General features: G+C 35.8%; 3 protein-coding genes across 8 annotated transcripts; 2 read left to right on the forward strand and 1 right to left on the reverse strand.

Moving 5' to 3' along the window:
- Positions 1-162: 162 nt before the first annotated feature.
- Positions 163-4,520, reverse strand: LOC122397127 (MATH and LRR domain-containing protein PFE0570w-like). 3 transcript variants are annotated; one of them, XM_043396037.1, is made up of 4 exons: positions 4,384-4,520; positions 3,778-4,304; positions 3,588-3,704; positions 163-3,509 (listed from the first exon to the last, which is right to left on the reverse strand). In XM_043396037.1, exons 2-4 carry the CDS (start codon positions 3,889-3,891, stop codon positions 234-236), a joined length of 3,507 nt encoding a protein of 1,168 aa, XP_043251972.1. In that variant the 5' UTR covers positions 3,892-4,304; positions 4,384-4,520; the 3' UTR covers positions 163-233. The 3 variants fall into 3 exon arrangements, with proteins under 3 accessions (XP_043251972.1, XP_043251973.1, XP_043251971.1); XM_043396038.1 differs by having other exon boundaries at positions 3,789-4,450; XM_043396036.1 differs by having other exon boundaries at positions 3,778-4,450.
- Positions 4,521-9,970: 5,450 nt separating this feature from the next.
- On the forward strand, positions 9,971-11,448 carry LOC122397448 (probable serine hydrolase). The gene is made up of 2 exons (XM_043396599.1): positions 9,971-10,541; positions 10,616-11,448. Exons 1-2 carry the CDS (start codon positions 10,394-10,396, stop codon positions 11,446-11,448), a joined length of 981 nt encoding a protein of 326 aa, XP_043252534.1. The 5' UTR covers positions 9,971-10,393.
- A 2,916-nt stretch (positions 11,449-14,364) lies between these two features.
- On the forward strand, positions 14,365-23,322 carry LOC122397504 (6-phosphofructo-2-kinase/fructose-2,6-bisphosphatase 1). 4 transcript variants are annotated; one of them, XM_043396689.1, is made up of 8 exons: positions 14,365-14,677; positions 15,045-15,203; positions 17,782-18,209; positions 18,791-19,162; positions 19,676-19,777; positions 19,854-20,088; positions 20,587-20,714; positions 21,605-23,321. In XM_043396689.1, the coding sequence occupies exons 2-8, from the start codon at positions 15,125-15,127 to the stop codon at positions 21,659-21,661; spliced, it is 1,401 nt and encodes a 466-aa protein (XP_043252624.1). In that variant the 5' UTR covers positions 14,365-14,677; positions 15,045-15,124; the 3' UTR covers positions 21,662-23,321. The 4 variants fall into 4 exon arrangements, with proteins under 4 accessions (XP_043252624.1, XP_043252625.1, XP_043252627.1 ...); XM_043396690.1 differs by lacking the exon at positions 14,365-14,677 and adding an exon at positions 14,699-14,980 and having other exon boundaries at positions 21,605-23,322; XM_043396692.1 differs by lacking the exon at positions 14,365-14,677 and adding an exon at positions 14,723-14,794 and having other exon boundaries at positions 21,605-23,322.
- Positions 23,323-25,186: the final 1,864 nt, after the last annotated feature.

Below are 25,186 nucleotides of genomic sequence, written 5' to 3' on the forward strand. Positions count from 1 at the left end.
CACGAACATATAAATATATATACATATACACATATATATATATATATATATATATTTATATATATTTTACCATATTACTCTACATTTATCTATATATATATATATATATATGTATATATGTATATATATATATATGTATATATATAGATTTTTTTTCTTTGTAGATAAATTTCTTCTGGTCGCGACATAGTAATACAGAAAATTACAAATTACATACAAGATTTATTCTTTGCTTACCAACCAATCCAGTATATATCTTTATTTGTTATAACTTTTTTCCATCCGTGCCAAGGTGATTCTAAATCTTGTTCCGACGACAGATCGTTAGATCCTTTTTCGAAAGTTATATCGTTTAACTGCTCGTTGTTTGATGCACGATCTTCGGATTCCGACGATTTACGTTTGCTAGACAACGAATTATTGTCTTCGTCCTCTATATCTTGATATTGTAATTCATCATCCATGTACACGACAACATCATTCTCCTCGTTAGTATATTTATTGTATTTTTCAGCGACATTTTGCTTTAGCACTTTACTATTGAATACTTCAGAACAATCTTCCTTGTTTTGATTACTGACACCTTCATTACCGTTATCGCCGGTTATTATCGGCTTGAATCCTATCGATCTGAGACGAGCAATCTTCGAATCGCTATCCAAAACGTTAACAGGTACAAATGCAGACGCCCTTTCCATCGAAAATTTACTTTGCCCCTTCGTATTCAAAATATCACTATTTAACGGTACATTCGAAGTCTTGGGGTGCTGTATATTACGTACAGTCTCTGTACACGATTTGTATCTTTCATTAGGCTTGTGTGCTCGTTGACCTTTATTCGCGGCAGCAAATTTAGCAGCTTCGTACATTTCGGATTTCATGTCTTTAAATTCACCGTACTCCACCTTGATAAAAGTGTAATGCTCGTTGCGGCCATACTTTTTAACCAACTCGTTCGATTTCAAGTTTTTCATCGGGGGTTCTTTAATGAGACTGCATTGAGTCACAGCGTCCGTCTTACAGTTCTCGGTGAATTTTATTTTCGCGGGAATTTTCTGCATCAATTTTCTTTTCCGATTTACGATCATCGTTGTATCGTTGGTTTGTACACTTTTAATATTAGCCTTTACAGATTTTGGTTTCTTATTATTGTCGTTCGTACTATTCTTATTGTTATTATTATTGTTATTATTATTATTATTATTGTTTATCATTTTTTCTGTTATATCGTTCTTGTCCATCTTTTTGAAAACAGTGAGATTCTTGTGTATTCTAACATTTCTAGTTTCTTTATCTCTCATGCTTTTATAGCCAGCAATTTTCGTGAGTTTATTTCTATTCTTTAAGGTAGATCGTTGTTCAGATATTTCTGAATTAATTCGGCATTTATTCAAGGTACACACTACGGTACTGAAACGTTCGTACGACTGTTTCGCGTACGTATTACTCATGCATCGCAATCTTCTATTTCGCGGACCACGTATTTTAGGGCCAATTTTTGCATCTATTAATAAATTTGCAATTTCTCGTCTTTGTTTCTTATTTATATGTTTCTTGATCGACGACTTGACCGCTTTCATGGTTCGTAAACGCGTGTTCGTTTCGTTTTTACTTTCAACGTCCTTTTTAACATCTTTTCCCGGCTCTTGCGCGCAATGTATTTTTTTCTTCTGTACACTAGCTTCTTTTACTATTTTATTTTCTATATCCGCGTTACGTCTACTCGAATACAAAACATCTTTCTGCAATATACTTTTCTGCGAACTGCCGCATGTATTGAAACCTATTAAATTTTGCTCTAAAACGCCCGCAGACTGCATAGAATCATTCTGAACATCCCCATTGTGCGTTTTGTCGCATTTCCTAACCTCTGATTTTTTCATTATTTTTCTGGATAATCTTTTACGTCTTCTAAATTTATAATATCTTGCGCCGATTAAATCGTCCGAAATAGACTCGAACTGTTTCTTTTCCTTTGTTTCTTCCACGCCGTTGTTTTGTGTCGCTACTTTATCTTTGACTTCTGTTTGGACTGTTAAGAAATCATGTGTTTTTAATTGTATAGATTGTTCCGATGTTAGTCCTATCATATTGCCCATAAGTAACTTTGATAGAGGATGACATTTCTTGTTAATTAAATGTAGAATTTTATCCGGTGTCAGCGAGTCTATAGACTCGAGCGACTTTAATTCCTGTGCTTTTTTCGATGCAATTTTATGCGTCAAAGTCTCATTTTTACACGTAGACTCCGTTAAGTTTAGCATACTGGTTGGCATACTAGAGGAAGTTACATTACTTTTGTGCACGTCTATGCAATCATTTATCGCATCTTTATGCGTTTTACTGTTATTACATTCGTGCGTGCAGGAAGGATTTGAACTTTTATCGTTTGAGCTGCTGTTCGATTCTGTATTTGTATCTTTAGACAATTTAATTTTCAACGAGTCTGGTTTTACCGTGTTAGGCGAAATATAATCGACACGCTTAGGAAAATCGTTTGTTGTAATCATTTGTATCTTTCCGTCTGAACTTTTGTTTTTGTCTTTGTTGGACAAACTCAGATTTTCCGCGTGAGGATTAATTTTAAGTAAATTAAGTGATTTAGCTGTTCTACAAAACGGCGATAAAGTAGTTTTTTTAAGATCGTGCTGTGTACTATGCGACGAATCGTACAGTCCTGTACGTATAGAAATATTAGTATTAAGAGCTTTAAATCCTTGTGTTCCAATATGGGTCAATGGTTTGTTTTCCGACGCAATAGACATACTGGCTATACTAGGTGTACATTCTACAGTTCCTTTCTTAAACACGTGCCGCATTACTATCCCGCTTTCAGCTGGAGCCTTTTCCTTCTCTTCTATCTTTTTATTTTCAGACGTCGGAAATTGTATAAATCCATTCGACTTGTCGTGCTTCCCTTTTGATATTACAGGTTCGGAGGTGTGCGAATATTTTTTAAATTCATACAAGCTCGGGATCGAATTTTCTGAGCAGTTTCGTAGAGGCATGGGTGTAAAATGTTGGCTAGAGAAACATTTACTTGTACCTAGAAGCGGCTGTTTTATACCCCACAATGGTGGTTCTTGATCGTTAAAACGCAACAAAGAGAACTTATAACATTTCGTAGAATCTGAATTTATACCTATCCAGAAGTTTGTTACGATATACAAACCATCGTATCTGTAACCCGTTTTCGGAGCGAACTCGTTCAATAAATTGTAACTTCTGATCAGTCTCACCGGTATCTGATTTTCATAATTTTTGATAAGCGGATCATTGTCGGACTTCTCGTCGAGATATTTCTGACCCGTAAGGGTAAGAGAATTACCAAAGTCAACATCTTCGCTTAGATTGATGCTCGATGTACAGATAGATGTAACTCCGAACGGTCCGACCTGAATATTTTCATCAAAGGGATCGTGAATACGATCGCGGGAGCAATCCATACGAATACCCCACCAAGAACCAGATGGAAATCCCAGAATAGGTCCATACGTATAGTTTATAACCTAAAAAGAAAAATTATGATAAAATCAATTTTGTACAAAATAGATCGACAAAAATAGCGATCTTATCGCTAATCTTACATTTTTATTACGCCAAGAAGAATTTAATTGTATTTCCTCCTTGGTCAATCTTATTTGACAGACGTAGTTAAGTTTAATAAACAACTTCTCAAAATCTTCCTTGGTTTTGGTCTCTACCTGAAGAATCACAGATATATTAATAATATTATCTGTTAATCAACATCAAAATGCACGAGGTGCCAGTACTTACTTGATATTTACGACAAGATTCGTGTAATATCCTTTCATTTTCTTGCATAGTATTTGCACAAAGAATTCTTGAACCATCATTCTTTGCCATTTTATAACAGAACTTTATTTGCATAATAGGTAATAAGTATAGATGCGTATATTGCACACGTAAACAGTAAATTACAAAAGTATATAATGGTTATGTATATATACTGCAAAAATTGTTTAAGGTACGTCAAACTGCTCCAACTGGAATACTTGTAAACTTTTCTTTTTATCAGTTGACTACTACGGAGATAAATTTTAAGGCTGAAGCAAATCTACGTGTTTTAACTTATTCTTTAACCAATATTTTTTTCTCATTATCGTAAATTAGGCATAGAATGAGTCGTGTCAAAAACAAGTATGGCGTACTTGTTATTTTTCCCGTGTGTCGGACATAGCGCATCATTCACCCATTACGTTCAAATTAAATATTCTTCCTTGGACGTTATTTTTTTTATCACTGTTTTCTTAACGATACGATACGCATTCGAAACATTCAATCTGCAAATAGCGCAAGCACGATACAAATATTAGAATCAAATAAACTGGAATGCATGTACGATCTACTCAAATAAATTACTTGAGGGGAACGTCACGAGGGGAATCTGCTCTTTTCTCCCACTTAGTATAGTTTTCGATTATATAGAATTCTTTTATATCACTGATCACTAATCTAAAACGAATCAGAAAATGCGAAATGTGCTACATACGTTTTTTAATTACATGTATATATTATCAAACAGTGATGTTTTGCAAATAATTGTATATGGTGATGGTGCCAATGCAATAACATTCATTACTACTGAATACGTATGACTTTACAACTATTGTGTTATCAAACATGCATCGAAATAAGTATGTATGTAGTCATTGGCATTAGTAAGATGTATTTGTTGTCATTTCTTCCAGTACTGATACAATTCAAATAAAAAGGTATCAATAAGACTTTCACAAGCAACGAGTCAATTTAGTATCATGGACATGATTAAATAACGTCGAACGAATGTTTAAATAATAATTTTAATGAGACCATTCTATTCATATAAGTCATCTGGATAATTAATATACATCGTTCGTTGTGCATATATGCATGTGAAAGGGAAAGATAAGTTTATTTTAACAAATGAGCGATGTAACTAGGAGCGGCAGGAGCAGTGTTACTAGATTGAACACCGAGCAGTGATGCCAGAAAAGCACCGCCGGGTGCACACGCACACATGCCAGATATGCGTACGTGAGCTCGTGGAGTTTCGGAAAGTCGACAAAGGCAAACTGACGCATACCCTCTTTCTCGATTCTCCGAAGCTGCCCGAAGTAATTTCGGATCGCCTCGTGGGAGTCGAGAGAGAAAGGCTCACATTTGCCTTCGCGCTCTAAACAACTGAAATCCGACCTCCCGTCAACGGCATACGATTTGGATTCTCGAGCCGAGATTCTCGACTGCCCAAGCATTTTTACTTTCCGACCTATGTAGGCGTACATAAGCAAAGTACCCATAATGAAAAAAAAATTTTGTAAAATTTATTTTACGGAAATACACGTTTTAAGACCTCCTGATCATATTTTAATTATTGAAAAAAAAGAAATTTTTTTTATTCCCATGTATGAGCGCACATATGTATATTATTAATACGATTTTTGAAAATCAAAATACTTTAAGATTGAAAATTAATAAATTAAAATGAGATTCCACTCTTTACCAGTATTGTGCACGCTGTGGAATTTTTCAATAAGAAGAGTTCTTACTTTTATAACATAAACAAAACAGTAGAATTAATAATTGCAGAAATTAATTAATAATGATTTTCCTCGATTGTTTTGAGATAACCGTATCAATTTGTTATGACGAACTAAATAGAACTAAGTATACAAAGTATGGGTTGTATCTTAAATTTTAAAAGGACATAGTCGAATATTTTTAAAGGTACAAAACATAGCGTTTCATTGTAGAACAGTAACATAAGTTAGCAGGTAATGTCATAAAACTGTTTTTCCCAGCTATATCCCTTTTTACCCGAAGTATAAGGTAAAAAGTACGAGCTACAAGGTACGGCTATCCGAAAATCGTTCACATTTTATCAATGTAAATGAAGCGGCCTTTCCATCAGAGTTAAATACAAAATTTTGTTATTTCTGTGAAAACAGAACTTTCATTAGATGTAGGTGGTGCTTGAAATTGTTATGTTTTCACTGTTTTTACGAAAAGTACCATCCAGATTCATGTACTTCGTACATTGAAAATAACATATGTTAAATGTAATTGGTTAAATTCAACTTAAAAAAAAAAATATTCGAAGGTCAGACAAAAATATAATGTCACATTTAGTGTACGATTAAAATATGATTGAAAAAATAAAAAAAAAGGATTTGTTTTGGCAGGGTTTGAACCTGCAGAGCAGAAGAAGCTCGGAACTAGCAAGCAAATACCTTGTCATTCACGCGACGCTGGTTGTTGAATGTATTTCTATTTCTGAAGATAAGTATCTGTAATAACTTTTATAATATCTCAAAGTAAAACCTAACCCAAAACCGGGTACCATTCCAACTTTTCCTTGTTAGAACCGAGTTTTCAATTTGTCTTAGCGAAAATCGTAATCACATTTTGCACATTATTCTAAAACATTTGTGGTATTCGTTTTCAATGCGATTTAAGTAAGCATGTAATGTATAAGATTTCATTTAATTTTTTCTTTTCTAGAGAAGATAGAGAAAAAGTTTATATAATTTTTTTTATATGGAAGGCGTCGGGAAAAGGCGAGGCCCAAGCCGAGGCGCTGGCAAGGGACCGCGTCTGGCCTTCGTCCGTCAACATTCCCACACCTACCGATAGGGGAGAAGGCTGACGGCAAAGGCGAGGGTCTAGGCCCAGGACGGGCTCATTTGTTTTTCCGACGCTGAAAGAACGGGAATAAAGCATGTATACGAATACCCTGCGTATTTCTTAATCCCTAATTCCAGTCTACGCGTCTGTCTAACATATATAAAATTTAATTCGTCCTAAGATTTATATGAAACATTTAAAAGATTTTTTATACATTATGCCTATACATATATCGGAACAACTATGAAACAAGAGGTATAATCATTATTATCCATGGACTGATTATAGTCAAAGTCTAACCGGACTTTGAAATGAGAACATAAAACTTAAATGTAAAGTTTCATTTAAATTCATTAAGCTATTTATACTCAATCGTATTAATAATATACATATGTGCGCTCATACATGGGAATAAAAAAAATTTCTTTTTTTTCAATAATTAAAATATGATCAGGAGGTCTTAAAACGTGTATTTCCGTAAAATAAATTTTACAAAATTCTTTTTTCATTATGGGTACTTTGCTTATGTGCGCCTACATAGGTCGGAAAGTAAAAATGCCTGGGCAGTCGAGAATCTCGGCTCGAGAATCCAAACCGTATGCCGTTGACTGGAGGTCGGATTTCAGTTGTTAAGAGCGAGAAGGCAAATGTGAGCCTTTCTCTCTCGACTCCCACGAAGCGGTCCGAAATTACTTCGGGCAGCTTCGGAGAATCGAGAAAGAGGGCATGCGTCAGTTTGCCTTTGTCGTCTTTCCGAAACTCCACGAGCTCACGTACGCGTATCTAGCATTTTGAGTGTGCACCCGACGGTGCTTTTCTGGCATCACTGTAGACATGGAACTTCATGGCCATATAAACTAGGCATTAGTTTCGAGCCACGTAATAAGAGAGAGGTAGAAATGGAGTCGGTACAAGATACAAATTCTTTTGCAAAGGCAATTTTCATAAAAATTTGCAGAAAAAAACCCTATTTTCGCACGGGGTGCAATATATTTAAATTTGTACCAAATCCTTGGCATTGAGTACAAATATGTCCGATTTGGCGTGGAATGAAACCTTTGATTTATTTAAACTGCGAATAACAGACAGATAACCCTTAACCACGAAAAAAAAAACGGACATATGGCAGATATCTTCACGATAAGCTTAATTATGAGATATCTGGATGCAAAACAACTCGATTGCGAGTGAAGCATTTTATTAAATATTTAATTATTCGAGCGAAACCTTTTACCCTGGTAATTATTTAATTATGCTTTAATGTTATTTATAATAACTGAAGTTGAACTTCAGATTGTTGACTTTGTCGTTTAAAAATAACTGTGATTTTCTCTTTTTCCTTCCAGCAATCGCCTCGAAAGTTTTCCTGTTTATACCAATTGTTTCTTTTCTTGTTTCTTCGTTTTTTATTCGTTTAGTTACCTTTTCTGTCAGTTTTCTTGCATTTTACTGTCTATATTTGCTTTTTTTCTTTTCGATCCGTTCTCTAACACATATTAAAGATTCAGCCTCTTCTTTTATATACTCTAACCGTTTTAGTTGAATAAAAACATTTAGTTAGCATCGGTTACTATCACACCGGCACCACGTGCCGATAATGTCAGTATTTGTACACTCGTTCATTGTCATTGAACGGCCCATGCGTGGTTTGGTTTCGCCGCAAGATAAGAAAGGTCGATTTCTTAATAATGAACAAATTCGTATCCAAATTCCAACTCCGAATATATGCGAATCTCCGATTCGGTTTTCTGTTATACAGTCAGTCACTACTGTTCTACGTGCACCTTACTAGCTCCGTCTCGTAATACAATATCTACGTTAAAAGTAATTAAATCGCAGATGAGGTATACAACATTTCTATTCATTAATTAATCATATATTATTGTTACTTTCGTTATTGAATTTACTGGAAATATATATTGCATGTGCCGTGTATTTATTTTATTGTGCCGTGTTACCGTTTGTATCTTAACATTGTCAATTGAATGACATTATTGCCTCGCGCTCGTCTACGATTTCGATACCTATTCGACGACGCTGCGAACTAACACCGTTGCAGTATCACAGAATGTAAAGTGAATCAAAGTTGTCTTAATTGCGGAGAACAATCTAACGCAAACGACTAGAATAATGTAAAATTGGATAAGTGTAAGCCGTTATCGATTGGATAAGTGAATGGTAGTCGTTCCTACTACTTAAAGAGGACTCCTAAATTGAAGTAGTCGAGTGATAGGGGAAGATCCGCTGTATAAAAAAAGTGGAAATAACGACGTTGTCTGCCACCTAGAGATAAAACAATTGACATAGTTGAGTTTAAAATGTGTCCATTGAACCGAAAAGATGCGGAATGATCATTTTGAACAAAGGAAAATTCAACGTTAACAAAATTATTACTCGGCCTCGCGATGGCGACGAATTTCTGTCAAAGTATTTAAGATTAACATAGAAATCGGTGGACTTCATTTTAAAGATTTTAACCCCCATTTGTAGTCCTACGTCGAGCCGAATTCAACATCGTATGTATTTCGTTCTAGCCAATCTTATTAAAAATTAATATTTTTTACACCTGTATAGAGATATCGTTTTATGCTCATCCTTCAATAATAAAACAATAAAACCTGTACGGTATCTCAGAACATAAAGCTAATCTCGATGATTCTGCACATTTTGTTACGTTTCTTTGTTAAATCATAGTTAAAATCCTAATTAACAATAATTAAGCTCAATTCAAACTGTATAATTTATACAAAATTATTAATCTATGTTAAAACAAATGGGATACCAACCAATTTACTGATCATGTAATTGTGAGAAATGTAGACATTAAACGATTTTGTGAACAATGCAATAAATATTTCCAGCAGAGTATGAAACTTACAATTGATAATTTTTTTTAAATTATATCGCGAGTTAAATCGATTCCTTTTTTTGTTTAATCTTATTATCGTTGTCAGGTTTCTCTTCCGACTTATATTTTATTGCTAAAATAGATAGTATCGACCAGTGGCAGATCTAAAAATGCCTAAAAAAGGGGCTAACAAAAAATCTTAAAATAATATTACAATTTCAAGGATCCGAGAATTCCACCATTAGAAATTATATAAACAGAAATATAAATATTAAAGTTTTTATGACTGTTTAACACTCGAATAAAAAAATCGTTCGGTACGATTGCATTTCGGATAATAGATTCTTTGATCAATAGGGAATGGGGGGGGGGCTATAAAGGTTTAAATCGTTTTTGTATCAGCGACCGATATCGGCTTAAAGTTTATTTATATTTTACATTATACTTGCTAAACATTTTCAAACATACGTTTGTTTAATTAAATAATGTGAATTTGATTATACAGACTACTTTTGCATAAAAATAGTAATTAATTAGCTGTAGAAAAATTTTAAATCATGTAAAATAAGATTTAAAAATATACTTTTACATATCTCATCCATCTCAAGCAAGGCTGCTGGATTCCCACCTGTATACAATTATTCTGTACAAAATTTAATCTAAATAAACTGACAAAAACTTAAGCTCATCAAAATTCTTTTTTTGTCTAAATAATTCATATTTAGTTGCAACATTTCTAAAATACATATTTTGTGTGTATTTTTTTCAGATTTTGATGGCATCACAGGGTCCAATGCACAGAATGTAGGATGTTATAGTTCTGACAATAATGTTTTTGTTTGTTACTAGTTCTATCATCAAGTTGAAAAAATATTGAACATATAAGATATTTTCAAAATTTGTAAAAATCATAAAATCAGCATGCAATACATTTTGGGCCACTGTATCAAAATGGGCTTCAAAATGAATTCAAGGTGCCTGTTACGAAGAATGTCGCACAGTAAAGTACAACCATTGCTGAATGTAGTAAAAGAAATAGAAATCAAGGTGCCATGGGGAAAGATTGCAGGTAAGCACGATGAAAATAAATGAAATCAAAAATTAAGGAATTGATTTGCATTCTAAAGTAACAATTTGTTAAAGCAAAATTATGGGGAACAGAAAACAAACAACCTATATTAGCTTTACATGGATGGCAAGATAATGCTGCATCGTTCGATACAATTGCTCCATATCTGTTGAAGAATATCCCAATAATGGCCATTGATTTTCCCGGTCATGGATTTTCGAGTTGGTTACCTCCAGGAATAATGTACAGTGATCTCATTTATCTAATGCTGATGCAACGAATAAAACAGTACTTTGGATGGGACAAAATGAAAATAATGGCACATTCAATGGCTGGACTTGCATCCTTTTACTATTCATCTTTTTTTCCAAACGAAGTTGAATATATTATAGGATTAGATGCAGTTGTCACTATAGGGGTAACTAGAACGGAATACCCCTCATACTTTTCCAAAAATCTGTCTAAGCTTCTGGAAGTGGAAACTTATGCGAATGAAATAAAATACACGAAAGAAGAAATGATGGGTAGATGGATATCGAGTATAAAAAACAGTATAGACGAAGATACATGCAAGATATTAATGACGCGTGGAGTTACAGAAGTAGAACATGGAAAGTACGTATTTAACAGAGACCCAAGACTTAAATTTTCACCATATTTTTCACAATATACCAATGAACACATAAACACTTATGCTAAATATATAAGATGCCCGTGTCTTTTCATCACTGCGAAAGATTCCTACATATCTGATACCATAAACACTTTTAATAATTTCAACACTATGAGAGAAACTAATGAAAATGTGTATTGGCACGAAGTTCCAGGAACGCATCATATTCATATGAGAGACCCGGAGAATGTATCCAAAATTATTAATTTATTTTTAGAAAAATATGATAAATAATATCTTATGTGTAATAATTCATTAGGTATTTTTTATGTTGATAATAAAATAATATATTTTTATACATAAATCAATTTACTTCATTTATCCAACTGTCAAGACTAAACAACTAGTAATTTGTCAAGGAAGTATTCAACGCAGTGATGCCAGAAAAGCACCGTCGGGTGCACACTCAAAATGCTAGATACGCGTACGTGAGCTCGTGGAGTTTCGGAAAGCCGACAAAGGCAAACTGACGCATGCCCTCTTTCTCGATTCTCCGAAGCTGCCCGAAGTAATTTCGGACCGCTTCGTGGGAGTCGAGAGAGAAAGGCTCACATTTGCCTTCTCGCTCTAAACAACTGAAATCCGACCTCCCGTCAACGGCATACGATTTGGATTCTCGAGCCGAGATTCTCGACTGCCCAGGCATTTTTACTTTCCGACCTATGTAGGCGTACATAAGCAAAGTACCCATAATGAAAAAAAAATTTTGTAAAATTTATTTTACGGAAATACACGTTTTAAGACCTCCTGATCATATTTTAATTATTGAAAAAAAAGAAATTTTTTTTATTCCCATGTATGAGCACACATATGTATATTATTATTACGATTGAGTATAAATAGCTAAATGAATTTAAATGAAACTTTACATTTAAGTTTTATGTTCTCATTTCAAAGTCCGGTTAGACTTTGACTATAATCAGTCCATGGATAATAATGATTATACCTCTTGTTTCATAGTTGTTCCCATATATGTAGGCATAATATATAAAAAATCTTTTAAATGTTTCATATAAATCTTAGGACGAATTAAATTTTATATATGTTAGACAGACGCGTAGACTGGAATTAGGAATTAAGAAATACGCAGGGTATTTGTATACATGCTTTATTCCCGTTCTTTCAGCGTCGGAAAAACAAATGAGCCCGTCCTGGGCCTAGACCCTCGCCTTTGCCGTCAGCCTTCTCCCCCATCGGTAGGGGTGGGAATGTTGACGGACGAAGGCCAGACGCGGTCCCTTGCCAGCACCTCGGCTTGGGCCTCGCCTTTTCCCGACGCCTTCCATATAAAAAAAATTATATAAACTTTTTCTCTATCTTCTCTAGAAAAGAAAAAATTAAATGAAATCTTATACATTACATGCTTACTTAAATCGCATTGAAAACGAATACCACAAATGTTTTAGAATAATGTGCAAAATGTGATTACGATTTTCGCTAAGACAAATTGAAAACTCGGTTCTAACAAGGAAAAGTTGGAATGGTACCCGATTTTGGGTTAGGTTTTACTTTGAGATATTACTAAAGTTATTACAGATACTTATCTTCAGAAATAGAAATACATTCAATAACCAGCGTGGCGTGAATGACAAGATACATATTTGCTTGCAAGTTCCGAGCTTCTTCTGCTCTGCAGGTTCAAACCCTGCCAAAACAAATCCTTTTTTTTTATTTTTACAATCATATTTTAATCGTACACTAAATGTGACATTATATTTTTGTCTGACCTTCGAATATTTTTTTTTTTAAGTTGAATTTAACCAATTACATTTAACATATGTTATTTTCAATGTACGAAGTACATGAATCTGGATGGTACTTTTCGTAAAAACAGTGAAAACATAACAATTTCAAGCACCACCTACATCTAATGAAAGTTCTGTTTTCACAGAAATAACAAAATTTTGTATTTAACTCTGATGGAAAGGCCGCTTCATTTACATTGATAAAATGTGAACGATTTTCGGATAGTCGTACCTTGTAGCTCGTACTTTTTACCTTATACTTCAGGTAAAAAGGGATATAGCTGGGAAAAACAGTTTTATGACATTACCTGCTAACTTATGTTACTGTTCTACAATGAAACGCTATGTTTTGTACCTTTAAAAATATTCGACTATGTCCTTTTAAAATTTAAGATACAACCCATACTTTGTATTAAACTGGCAAACGGTATCACTTTTCCTTTGTTTCTAGTTAGTTCTATTTAGTTCGTCATAACAAATTGATACGGTTATCTCAAAACAATCGAGGAAAATCATTATTAATTAATTTCTGCAATTATTAATTCTACTGTTTTGTCTATGTTATAAAAGTAAGAACTCGTCTTATTGAAAAATGCCACAGCGTGCACAATACTGGTAAAAAGTGGAATCCCATTTTAATTTATTAATTTTCAATCTTAAAGTATTTTGATTTTCAAAAATCGTGTTAATAATATACATATGTGCGCTCATACATGGGAATAAAAAAAATTTCTTTTTTTTCAATAATTAAAATATGATCAGTAGGTCTTAAAACGTGTATTTCCGTAAAATAAATTTTACAAAATTTTTTTTTCATTATGGGTACTTTGCTTATGTGCGCCTACATAGGTCGGAAAGTAAAAATACCTGGGCAGTCGAGAATTTCGGCTCGAGAATCCAAATCGTATGCCGTTGACGGGAGGTCGGATTTCAGTTGTTAAGAGCGAGAAGGCAAATGTGAGCCTTTCTCTCTCGACTCCCACCAAGCGGTCCGAAATTACTTCGGGCAGCTTCGGAGAATCGAGAAAGAGGGCATGCGTCAGTTTGCCTTTGTCGTCTTTCCGAAACTCCACGAGCTCACGTACGCGTATCTGGCATGGGCGAGTGTGCACCCGACGGTGCTTTTCTGGCATCACTGCCATCACCTATTCGCTAGTGGCTTTTTCAGAATAGCGTATTTTTCCTATTCGTCGAATGCTACCTAGTTACAAATGCTTCTTATTGGTTGTCTTTGCGGATGAAAGTACAAATGGAGAATTGCTCGTGCATCTCATTTTCCAGAGAATGCTCGTTTGTGTATCGATATTACCGTTGCGAATCGTCGGAAACGAGCGTAGGGAAGCAAGAAATGATTTTCTTCGATGTACCAGTTTTCGCTTCTCTGTGCTCGAAATCAAAGGGAATTAGTTAGAAAAGAATACAATGACGTCAAGAGAAGTCGCGTGATCGCTTTCGAGGCTACGGGACTGGTCAGAGTTATCTCGCCTGACAGTGGTGTTTGTCAGAAAGTCGAATTCGAATCAGTAACAAATTTCCGGCGCTTTTTAAACGGAACAACATTCATTTCGCGATCGAGCACGCACAATTTGCAAAACGTGAAACGAAATTTGTGCTTTCCTTTGATGATCAATGATCGTTCGTGGTGATTTCGTTCGAAAACAGAAAAGGAGCCACCTAATGAGAGTTACTGGCGAAAAGATTTCCCCGCAGCTTGATCCGTACGTAATAATAATCGCTTTGAGACTCGAGACCTGTGCGTAGCGCGGCGCGTACTAAACTTCGGTCTTTTCCGGCGATACGTTGCTCTTTCCTCTTTCTCTGTTCCGCACCGCTGTGTGAGTTTATTGCTCGCGTTTTACACGTAACTTGCAGTACTATTTCATGACCTCCACCGCGATGATGCCGAATTAACGCTATCACGTTTTGGTTTAAAATATACGAATCAGTAGGATGGAATCGCATTGACAGTGAGATTATCGCGACGAGTTTCTATGCGCGATTAATGAGCGACACGTACATACGTACGTAGTGCACCCTAGGCCTGGCGAGACTTCAAAATTCTTCAAGTGCTTACTTTCCCCTTAGCGAGCGAGATTCAACGAGACGATTGCGCGAGAGACATTTAGTTCAGATCGGGAAGGAAACATCTACGCATATCTCGTAGGATGACCGATCCGAAAATCGAGATGCATTACACACCACCGACTTCCGACACCATTCAAACGAAACCTTTTCCCATTCGAGGTAAGATTCTATTTTTCTACGATCCTCTATAGACGGGGAACCGTTTCTTAAAAATATTACATACAGAACTTTTTATTGTTCAGGTATTAGAAATACCTACGCATATTTCATTTAAAAGTGAATGAAAATCGAAAGAATTTCCTAATGTTCGATCTCTGGTGCTGTTGGTATCTTTTTTTCGTGAAAATTTCTGTTCTATACCCTCCTTCACGTTCATACATTTCCACGAACATTTCAAAGCGTGTGTTAAACTACAAGAAAACAAGAACCGACCAGCGAAACGACTCGATCGTAGAATCAACATAATATACTTTTCATGAATAAGTGAGCCCTTTATTTTAGACACAAGCTAATGTTAAAAAATTTACTCTATACGAGGGAAATATACTGTTTCTTTCGCGCGGTCCACCGCACTGTACCCCCGATCGCTTTCCAGGAACATAACCTAAAATGTTAAACCATACTGGACCGCGTGTAGCACGTCCATAGTAAATGGACACGTATTACGTTGGGTATATATTGTGACAGGGGACCGTATTAACTGACTGATCTTTGTGGTGTCGCGAAACCGACTGAAGCTGATACACAGGAAGAAGTTGTACCCGATACTGTAAGAATCGTCTTTACTCTTGACCTTGCTTACGAACGTTTGATATTTCAAATTAATGCAGTTTCATCTGTACGAGCAACGGGGACGAGCGAACTTTCGTGCGTTGAAAGAAATTTCGGAGGAACTAATTTCCTGTACAAATCAATGAAAAGTTACTATCGTTTCAGAAATAATTGTAAGAGCTTCCGGAGACAATCGATTTTCTAACAAGGTGTCCACTGAAAACACGACATAGTAGAAAATTATATTAAATACGATAAAGGCGATACCCTGCTTTTACGACAAAAAATTGAATAATAAATGTGTGTCGGTACTTTTACGATCATGTTAATGATTTTACCGTTGTACCTTGGTCTTTGCTTGATTAGTAAAAACAACCACGCACTGATAAAATTAATCTCGAAAGATTGAACCGTGATGAAAAGTAGCCACGGGTTTATATGTTTGTTGAGCCACAACGGTTTATTTCGCAAACGGCGACAGATAACGCTAACTGTTTACGTTTGAAAAATCTATCTGCAAACACGATATATACGTGTGTCATAACGACGAATATGACGTTTACTTTACATCTACTAGATTCGTGAATTAAAGAATACTTCGGATTCGACGTTTCTTTTTCGTCAGCTTTATAAGATTCTAATTTGATTAGTCCCGTATTTCTAGATGATGAAAATATATAGGCAAGCGGTCATTAATAGCACCGACACAGGAATTGCGTAAATTTCTTTGGACAGCCGTGGCGTTCTGATTTCGCATAAATCTAACGTATATCGAGCAAGTCTCGTCGAAAATGCACATAAATCGATCCAAATACACTAATACTTCTACCATGATTCAAGTAACGAACACTTTACACGGTCCTTTATACTACAGTATTAACTGTAATTATATATAATAGACAAACATTTGGAGGAAGTATTCGGTTCGGCAGCTACGAACTTAAAGATGATAATTTTTCTCAACGTTAAAAGCTACCACGCGCTAGAGACAGCACTATCAGTGTGTAACAGGAAAATTAAGGTAAATAAAAATATGTATAAATGCGTCAACGCGACCAAAATATTTATAATACTTTCCGATACTTCACAAAATTTATTTAATATTAATGTGTGAAATGAAACGTAGACAATAATATATTTTCAGTTTTCGATTCCAATTACTTTTATTTTTTAATTTCAATATCGAAATATTCAGTTAGCAGGTTATGCTTGTATTTATTGTTATATTACTTAAATTATTAAAGAATTAATTATGTTAGTTCTATTTTCTTGGAATAAGTCATTTAATGTAGTTTAACAAAGACACAAAATTTATATATATATGCGTGCGCGCGCGCACACACACAATGGAAATTTTATTGGTTAAAAAATAAATATTTGTAGCTAGAATTGGGGTGGGGTATACAAAGAAAAATTAGTCCCACGTTTGTTTGTTAGAGAATATAATCTAGTTTTCACAAGCACCATCGAAACTAGTTAAAATGTCATTTTGTTTTTGTCCGTATCATGAATTTTTGAACGCACTGTACAACGTAACGATAAATAAAAAGCACGCGTTGTGCACGCGCTGCATAAGATATGGCGGTCGCATTAATAGAAACCGGTTCGCGACGTTGCACATATTGACAAGAAAGTTTGATAATGAATTTTGCCTTGCAAAGTGTTTATGAATTAAAAATTTCGATATCAACCTTTTGTTGATACTCTGTCTAAAAATTTCTGTGTACGAATTTCTTCGTCGATAAGATATGCGACCTGAGATCAGAGTTCAACACATTTTTGTTTAGATAACGAAAAACGTTTTAACTAGATCAATTTTACTCGAATAATGAGCAACCAAAAAAACCAACGCTCGATAATTGTGTCTGGCGTTTGTTCGAACGAACGGTTAAATTTTTTATCCGTTTGTCGTGAAATATTTCGTTCTATGATCGAAGTATTAATTTTTCCCCGTTGTTGATTTCAGGTGAACGAGCGAACTTCGTTAATAAGCCTCATGTGATAGCGATGGTCGGTCTGCCGGCCCGCGGCAAGACGTACATATCGAAAAAGCTGTGCAGATATTTAAACTGGATCGGCATCAACACGAAGGTGTTCAACCTCGGGGAGTACAGACGACACGCGACCACCGCGTACCAGTGCCACGAGTTTTTCCGTCCTGATAACATAAAAGCAATGGCGATACGCACCCAGTGCGCGATGGACGCCCTCAAGGACGTCTGCCAGTGGTTAGAAAGCGGGGATGGTGAGGTGGCGGTATTCGACGCGACCAATTCCACCGTCGATAGACGCGAATTGATCCGTGACATCGTCGTCGAGAAGATGGGCTTTAAGCTCTTCTTCGTAGAGTCCGTGTGCAACGATCCGGAGATCGTTGAACAGAACATTATGGAAGTACGAACCGTCTTCTTGTTTGAACAAAATTAATTGCCCTTACAAGGTCAACAAGCAACTGGAGTAGTTCCACCACCGCCGTTAGGCCCCATGGGAAGGGGTGGGGTTATGTTTGACACATGCAAAACGTCATCAACATTTTAATATTTTCAATTTAATTCGAATTATTTTTCGCTATGCATATATCGATGATATATACTACAAATTTTTTGAATGTCATTGGTACAACGTGGCGAAATTCTTTTTAAAGAAACCGTAACCCTTCTCGTGGAGCTTAACTATATATAGTTAATATTATATCGATATTTATCTTTCTTTGACCGCATAACGTCCACCTTTGCTCGTCAAAGGGATAATTAGCCGGTTGTAAAACTAGACGCCTTGCTCGAAACGATTTCTCATCGAGTAATTGAACAATTGCTTGTTTTTGTTTTGTCTATGGTATTAGTTATAAATAAAGTTGACTCACAACTACTTCCAATAAAATCGTATACAATTTTGAAAATCAATCTCGATACTATCTAACAGAATTTTTGAAATCTCGGGAATAGTTTAATGAAACGTAATTTCTGCTTGTTCAGGTAAAGGTGAGCAGCCCCGACTACGCCAACATGAACAAGGAAGAGGTATTGGCAGACTTTATGCTGAGAATCGAGCATTACCAAGAGAAGTACCAAGCGTTGGACGAAAATCAAGAAAACAATCTCTCCTTCATGAAGATTTACAATACCGGCGAGAAAGTGCTGGTCCACAAGCACGAAGGTCATATACAAAGTAGGATAGTTTATTATCTCATGAACATCCACATAGTGCCACGTACGATCTACTTAACCAGGCATGGCGAGAGCGCGATGAACCTCGAAGGTAAAATAGGCGGGGATTCGGAGCTGAGCGAGAGAGGCTGGGAATATGCCAAAGCTTTGGCTAACTTCATCACTAGTCAGGATATACAGGTAAGATGTGCAAAAAGAGAGGTGGGACCCCCTTAGAGAAAAGCAGGGATCGAAAAGGTTCTGAAAATAACTGTTTCAAAGTGTCATATACCGATGCTTAACCCTTTGTGTGACCCGACATCAATTATTATCTCAGGAGCTCCGTCGTCAAGTCCCATTCGATATTTTTTCAAGTCCAAACCAAACAGATATGGTACACTTGAAAATTACAAAATACAACAGCAGTGTAAATAAAACACATATTTTAACAGGAAAGTTTCAAATAAAACACTTAAAAGCATTGGGAGCCGCTCAAAATTGGAATATAATTTGGAGTGCAAAGGGTTAATGAAACAGTTATAAAGAACCATAATAACGTTATAATTGCCATTGGAAAGAGCTGCGGTTCAATAACCGTAATTCTAACCGTAACTGGTATTGTACCGGAATGGAACGAAAAGAACAGTAACTGAAACCAATATTACAAGTTTTCAACCTCTGGAGAAAATTGAGCTAAAATTGTACCGATTATAGGGACTGCGCGTGTGGACTAGCTGGCTGAAGAGGACCATACAAACGGCGAGCGACGTGGACGTACCTCAGGAAAGGTGGAAAGCTCTTAACGAGATAGACGCGGTAAGCCGGGGCAAAAAGAAAAACGAAAAGATCGTTCGTTTCGTAACGTGTTATTTAACCATCCGCTTACACGTAGGGTATCTGCGAAGAAATGACTTACGAAGAAATTGCGGATAAGTACCCGACGGATTTCGCTGCGAGAGATCAGAACAAATTTTCGTATCGTTATCCGCGAGGGGAGAGTTACGAGGATCTAGTCGCCCGGTTGGAACCGGTGATAATGGAGCTAGAACGACAGGGTAATGTTCTGGTCGTAAGCCATCAAGCGGTTTTGCGATGCCTTCTTGCTTATTTCTTGGACAAGAGCGCAGGTGAGTACGAAACCTTGTACGCGTTTGCGCATTCGCGCGTCTACCGATCACTCCGTTGCATCATTGTGAAAACAACAACGTTAATACGGTGTAAAAATGGTAGAGAGAATAAGCGTAATCCGATCGTCCGCATTGTAAATCACATTCGCGTTGCGTTAACGAGACATATACCGATGTTACGTAACTATTGACCTTCGACGTATCGAAACGAAATAGGAAAATAGATATGTGTACGCACGGAGACCGAGATGTCAGACACGACGTAGTTATTTGCGCAACGGGAAGTTCAAGGCGCCACGGTTCTCGTTTACATAATTTTACTGCCGCAAATTGCGCATAATTTTTATTTGGTTCGACGTGCCCCGGACCGCATGACTCGACATTGGCAATCGCAAAGAACAATTTGGCTCTTTTCTTATTATTTATTTCGTTTCGAGTCGCTCGAGAATCAATATTAGCCGGTTATGTAATCGCATTTATTTGTTTTTTTTATTACAGATGAATTGCCATATTTACAAGTACCGCTACACACTATTATTAAATTAACGCCCGTCGCATACGGTTGTAAAGTGGAACACATTCGACTGCCCATCGACGCAGTGGACACGCATCGGCCAAAACCAAAGGTAGACACGATCAGAATTGAACTATAGTAATCGTCCCCCCACCCATATAGATACTATCCCACGCGAGCGTGTAATTATGCTGTCCTAAAGTTTTTAAGAAGATAAAGAGAAAGAAATGTCGTACCGAAATATTTTCCCACTTACAACTCACTACTCTTAATAAAATACCAAAATTCCTTATGTTTCTTGTTTTAATGTTCCCAGAATGCCTGACCATTAGAGTGGATTAGGATCTCTTTCTTGTACCTATAATATTGTATCTAATGTATCCTAAAGTCATCCGCTCACTCCAATTTCAAGCTTGCAAATTAAAACTACGTCGCATGCATTTCTCTGTATTAGATAATACGGATACAATCTGAGACATCGTAACACGCACGTACTTACTATTGTACTGTTATAACGTAATAACGGTTTTATGTAAATATATAAGAATAGTGAACGTCTATCTGTTACAAGTTAAATATCTAACTCGCTTATAAGAATACACGATTGTACATACACATCTACAATTAAAGGACAACGTTGCAATGAACCACGTAGGAATCGTGTTTACGATCGCTCTTAAATAAATCACGTATCCTTTGCGGTAAATATTTGTCTACGTGAATGTTAAATTGTCATAGTGAATAAGTATAGTGAATGTTTTATCCGTATGATGAAAGTACCCTTGTATTACGTTGTGATATGAACATGTATTAATATCATCTACCAGCGGTACGACGCAGTCACTGTACAACTTATCGTTACAACCTTGCTTTGATATAACACGCGTGCACACTTTTATTCTTTTTCTGTTAATCTAGATATAGTAATGTCGCTGTCGCTTTCTGTAACCTGCCGGGCCATCATACAAATGTTGTAACCGGTCCTTATGAAACTATTTTCAGATCCCGGGATATCTAGAGGAACAATTTCGAAGGAAAGGAAAGTTGCTTCACACGTGATAACGACGACATTATAGCACGGCAGGGCTAATTCTTACGATCGTTACGAGGTGCTGAAGACACGCATTCTTTTGGCAGCTGGCTGCCTTTGCACGTCCGATGCAACGCGCACCCACTTTACCTTCCACTCCCAATAATTTAGACGAAACATTACCCAACAACATGCGACGATGTATCCTGTACAAACCAAAGAGATGGGCTTACCGATTTTTATCGGTATCTTAGCGATACGATTATTTACAGAACCAACGTTTATCGATATATTATTGATCCCTCGACGATAATGGTCGTGAAATAAAAAACTGCCATGTACAGTCCGACATAAGAAACTTTAGAAATAGTGCATTGTGTGGTGGCTTTTTGTTTAAACAGTTCCCAACTTGGAAAAAGTGGTTATTCTGCAAAGTCAGATACACGAAAATACAGGAAGTATAACCTCTACAATCTTATTACATCAAAACAGTTATCTATACACAGTCTCACATCATACTTCTCACAGCATTATTTTTTTTACCTTCTCTTTTATAGGAATTACGTAACGTTTTTGCGGATTCGATTGAAAACAGGTCTAATTAAATAATTTCTTATTATTGCTAGCCATACATTTAAACTAAATTGTTACTATTGTCTTAAGGGAATCATAACATGTGTTTATTCGAGAAACTTTCCATTTTCAATGATCTAACATTTAGTGTTAGATATCGATGTCCAACAACACGTATATAAACTAAGAGAAAATGTTTACAAAACACGAAGTTCAACCAAATACTAAGCTCTGTTTGTAAACAATGGGATAAACATGGTTCACTCATTAATATTTTCTGGAGGAATTATTCCAACACAGGATTTGCCATAACTAAAAAACAAGGTTTATAGGTAAGAAAACGGAAACGATCATCGAGGAATTCAAATATCGATGATAAGAAATTGTACATTTCGTTATTTTAATTCATTTACTTCTTAGATTATATCGTTAAGCCCATTTCTAGTACAAATTACATGACCTTGAAAGATACCTTTCTTCTGATTTTCTAACGGTATGTACCGTATGTATGGTAGTACAATTTGCGCGCATGTACTCTGACTTTTATACCTTCGAATTCATCTCTGGAAGAACAGAAAATTTTTGCAGAATAACAAAATCACAGGGAAAGTATTGTAAATGCGAATGCATATATATAACCACTTAAAGTGCAACAATTTCAGTCTGACATTTTCTTCGGTCAATGAATATCGAATCTAATGCCCCGACGATTACATTCGAACCGGTGAAACCAACACAGAACATCTTCGTTCACTTCGGAAGTATTCGGACTTACAATTTGCAAAATGTTTTGCATTATTTATAATTTCATTACCGTGATAAAATATCGACGAAAACGACGATCAGTCCTCGTCTGTATATTCCCGGATACATAGTGGTTATATAATGACATTTTGTACGTTTTGCAAAATTATTTTTATCGATTACCGTGTTCCGACAATTGTCAACTTCGTCAAGTTGCATATATCATCGATCAGGAAACTATCGTCTTGGCGAAGATTATATTTAAAAAGTTTATCACCTTGTGTAATAATCTAGTTGCCGGTATGAGGGAATAGGTTCCAGAATATTTTTGTCAAGACGATCGAGCGACACGAAAGATGATAGGAAACTTTTTGAAGTATAATTTATTCCGAGAGAAGTGTACATATTTTTTTAATACCCTTCACGATGGAAGAAATACATTTACTTGAAAATGATATTCTGTATCTTTTAATTTCGATACCCTGTTTATACGTAATGCAGAAACATAAATAATGGCCTCGAGTGCAAAATAACTGAAAAATTTATTTTTCTCTTTTCAATTCGATGGTAATTTGCATAAGAACCGAACGATAAAAAATCGCATAAGTTGTATCTAACTTTATACGCGAGGATTGTGCACTTTGGTTGAAAAGTGGGGGCCACTGGTCGCATCTTACTTCTGAAGCACCTCACGAATGTCGCTGATGTAGTATTTTTTGTCGCCTCTCATAGTCTCATAATATGAATGAAATATAAACAATCAATTAAATAAATAACACTCGAAAATATTCAATCGCGATCAGAATACAGTTAAATATAAACTATTCCAAATTATCGTTAACATCTACCGACACCATTTCTATATGCTTCGATATACATATATCAAAATTTGTTAACGATATTCGTATTTTATCTCAACAATGGCCGATTAGAAAATTATGATAATGCTTGCAAGGAATAATTTAATAAATAAATAAAAGTATATGAATATTAATATGCACGTTAATTTTTGTTGAAATAGTTTCAACGTTACCAATATTCCCTCCAAAATTTGTCGAGTTGCCTGCCATATGTTAAGGTGTCGTTTACGCGCCAATAAAACTTTCCATGGCGTCGAATTTCAATCAGAGACTGCAACAGAAATATAATACAAATTAAATCATTATTAAACAATAATTGATAATAATGAAAAAATATCAAAAGGTTAGAATACGTACTTCGTCGTTGGTTGCGAAACGCCAACACAAAGTACATAAACGACTATTATAATTAATGATTAAATCGAAACTGTACTGCAAGAGATCGTAATTAAAACGCGTGTAGTAATAATGGAAATATCAACAGGTTAGAAAGACGCATCTCGGTTGCGAAACACCGACACGTATTGACACGTCTTGCTACATTAATTTTCAAAGTACGAATGGTGGGCCCTTCGCTGTGCCCGGTAACGCTCGCGAATTAGACATTAGATGGCGGGGTGAGGGAAGGGCTGATGTCTCGTCTGTGTTTGTATCACAGACGAGGCCGTTAAAATCAGCTCCGAATTTTCAGGTCGGTATGGCAGTTAGATTTGGCCGCGAAAGTCCATAAAGTGAAAATTCTACTCGTATACCTCGTCTGTGCTTACGAGTACAGCGTAAATACCTTAACTTTAGAATCACATTGATGGATGGCGATATAATGTACAAATTAAATGTAACTCACACTTTTGTCGATTCATAGTAGCAGATGACGAGATCCTTGAATTTGTTAACACTATTCACTTCGATGATTACATGTAAATTATTTACAATTTTAACTAGACAAAGAACCGCGAATAATTCGTACTTCTCAACTCATATGCATATACACACAACTAGCTGTTTGCCTATCACACTAATTCAGTGAGTTTCTCAACTGACCGCCATCCATGAGAAGAGGACGCTAAAATCACCTCTCAATTTTTAAGTCGGTATGACAGTAAATTTGGGCCACGAAAGTTCGTGTGTAAAGTCTACTCGTATACCTTGTCTGTGCATACATATAAACAAAGTATATACCATAATGAAACAAAAATTGTATACATATACTCGTTCATAGGAATAATAAAAAAAATTTCTTTTTTTCAATAGTTAAAACATGATGGGTATTAAAACGTATTTCCGTGTACATTTGTTTTTTTCATTATGGAATTTGTTTATATGTGCCTATATGGGTCGGAACGTAAAAATGCCTGGCAGTCGAGATTCGAAATTGTG

Source organism: Colletes gigas, unplaced genomic scaffold (assembly GCF_013123115.1).
Source record: "Colletes gigas isolate AHSC1104 unplaced genomic scaffold, ASM1312311v1 Colletes_gigas_Sc00009, whole genome shotgun sequence".
NCBI lineage: Eukaryota > Metazoa > Arthropoda > Insecta > Hymenoptera > Colletidae > Colletes > Colletes gigas.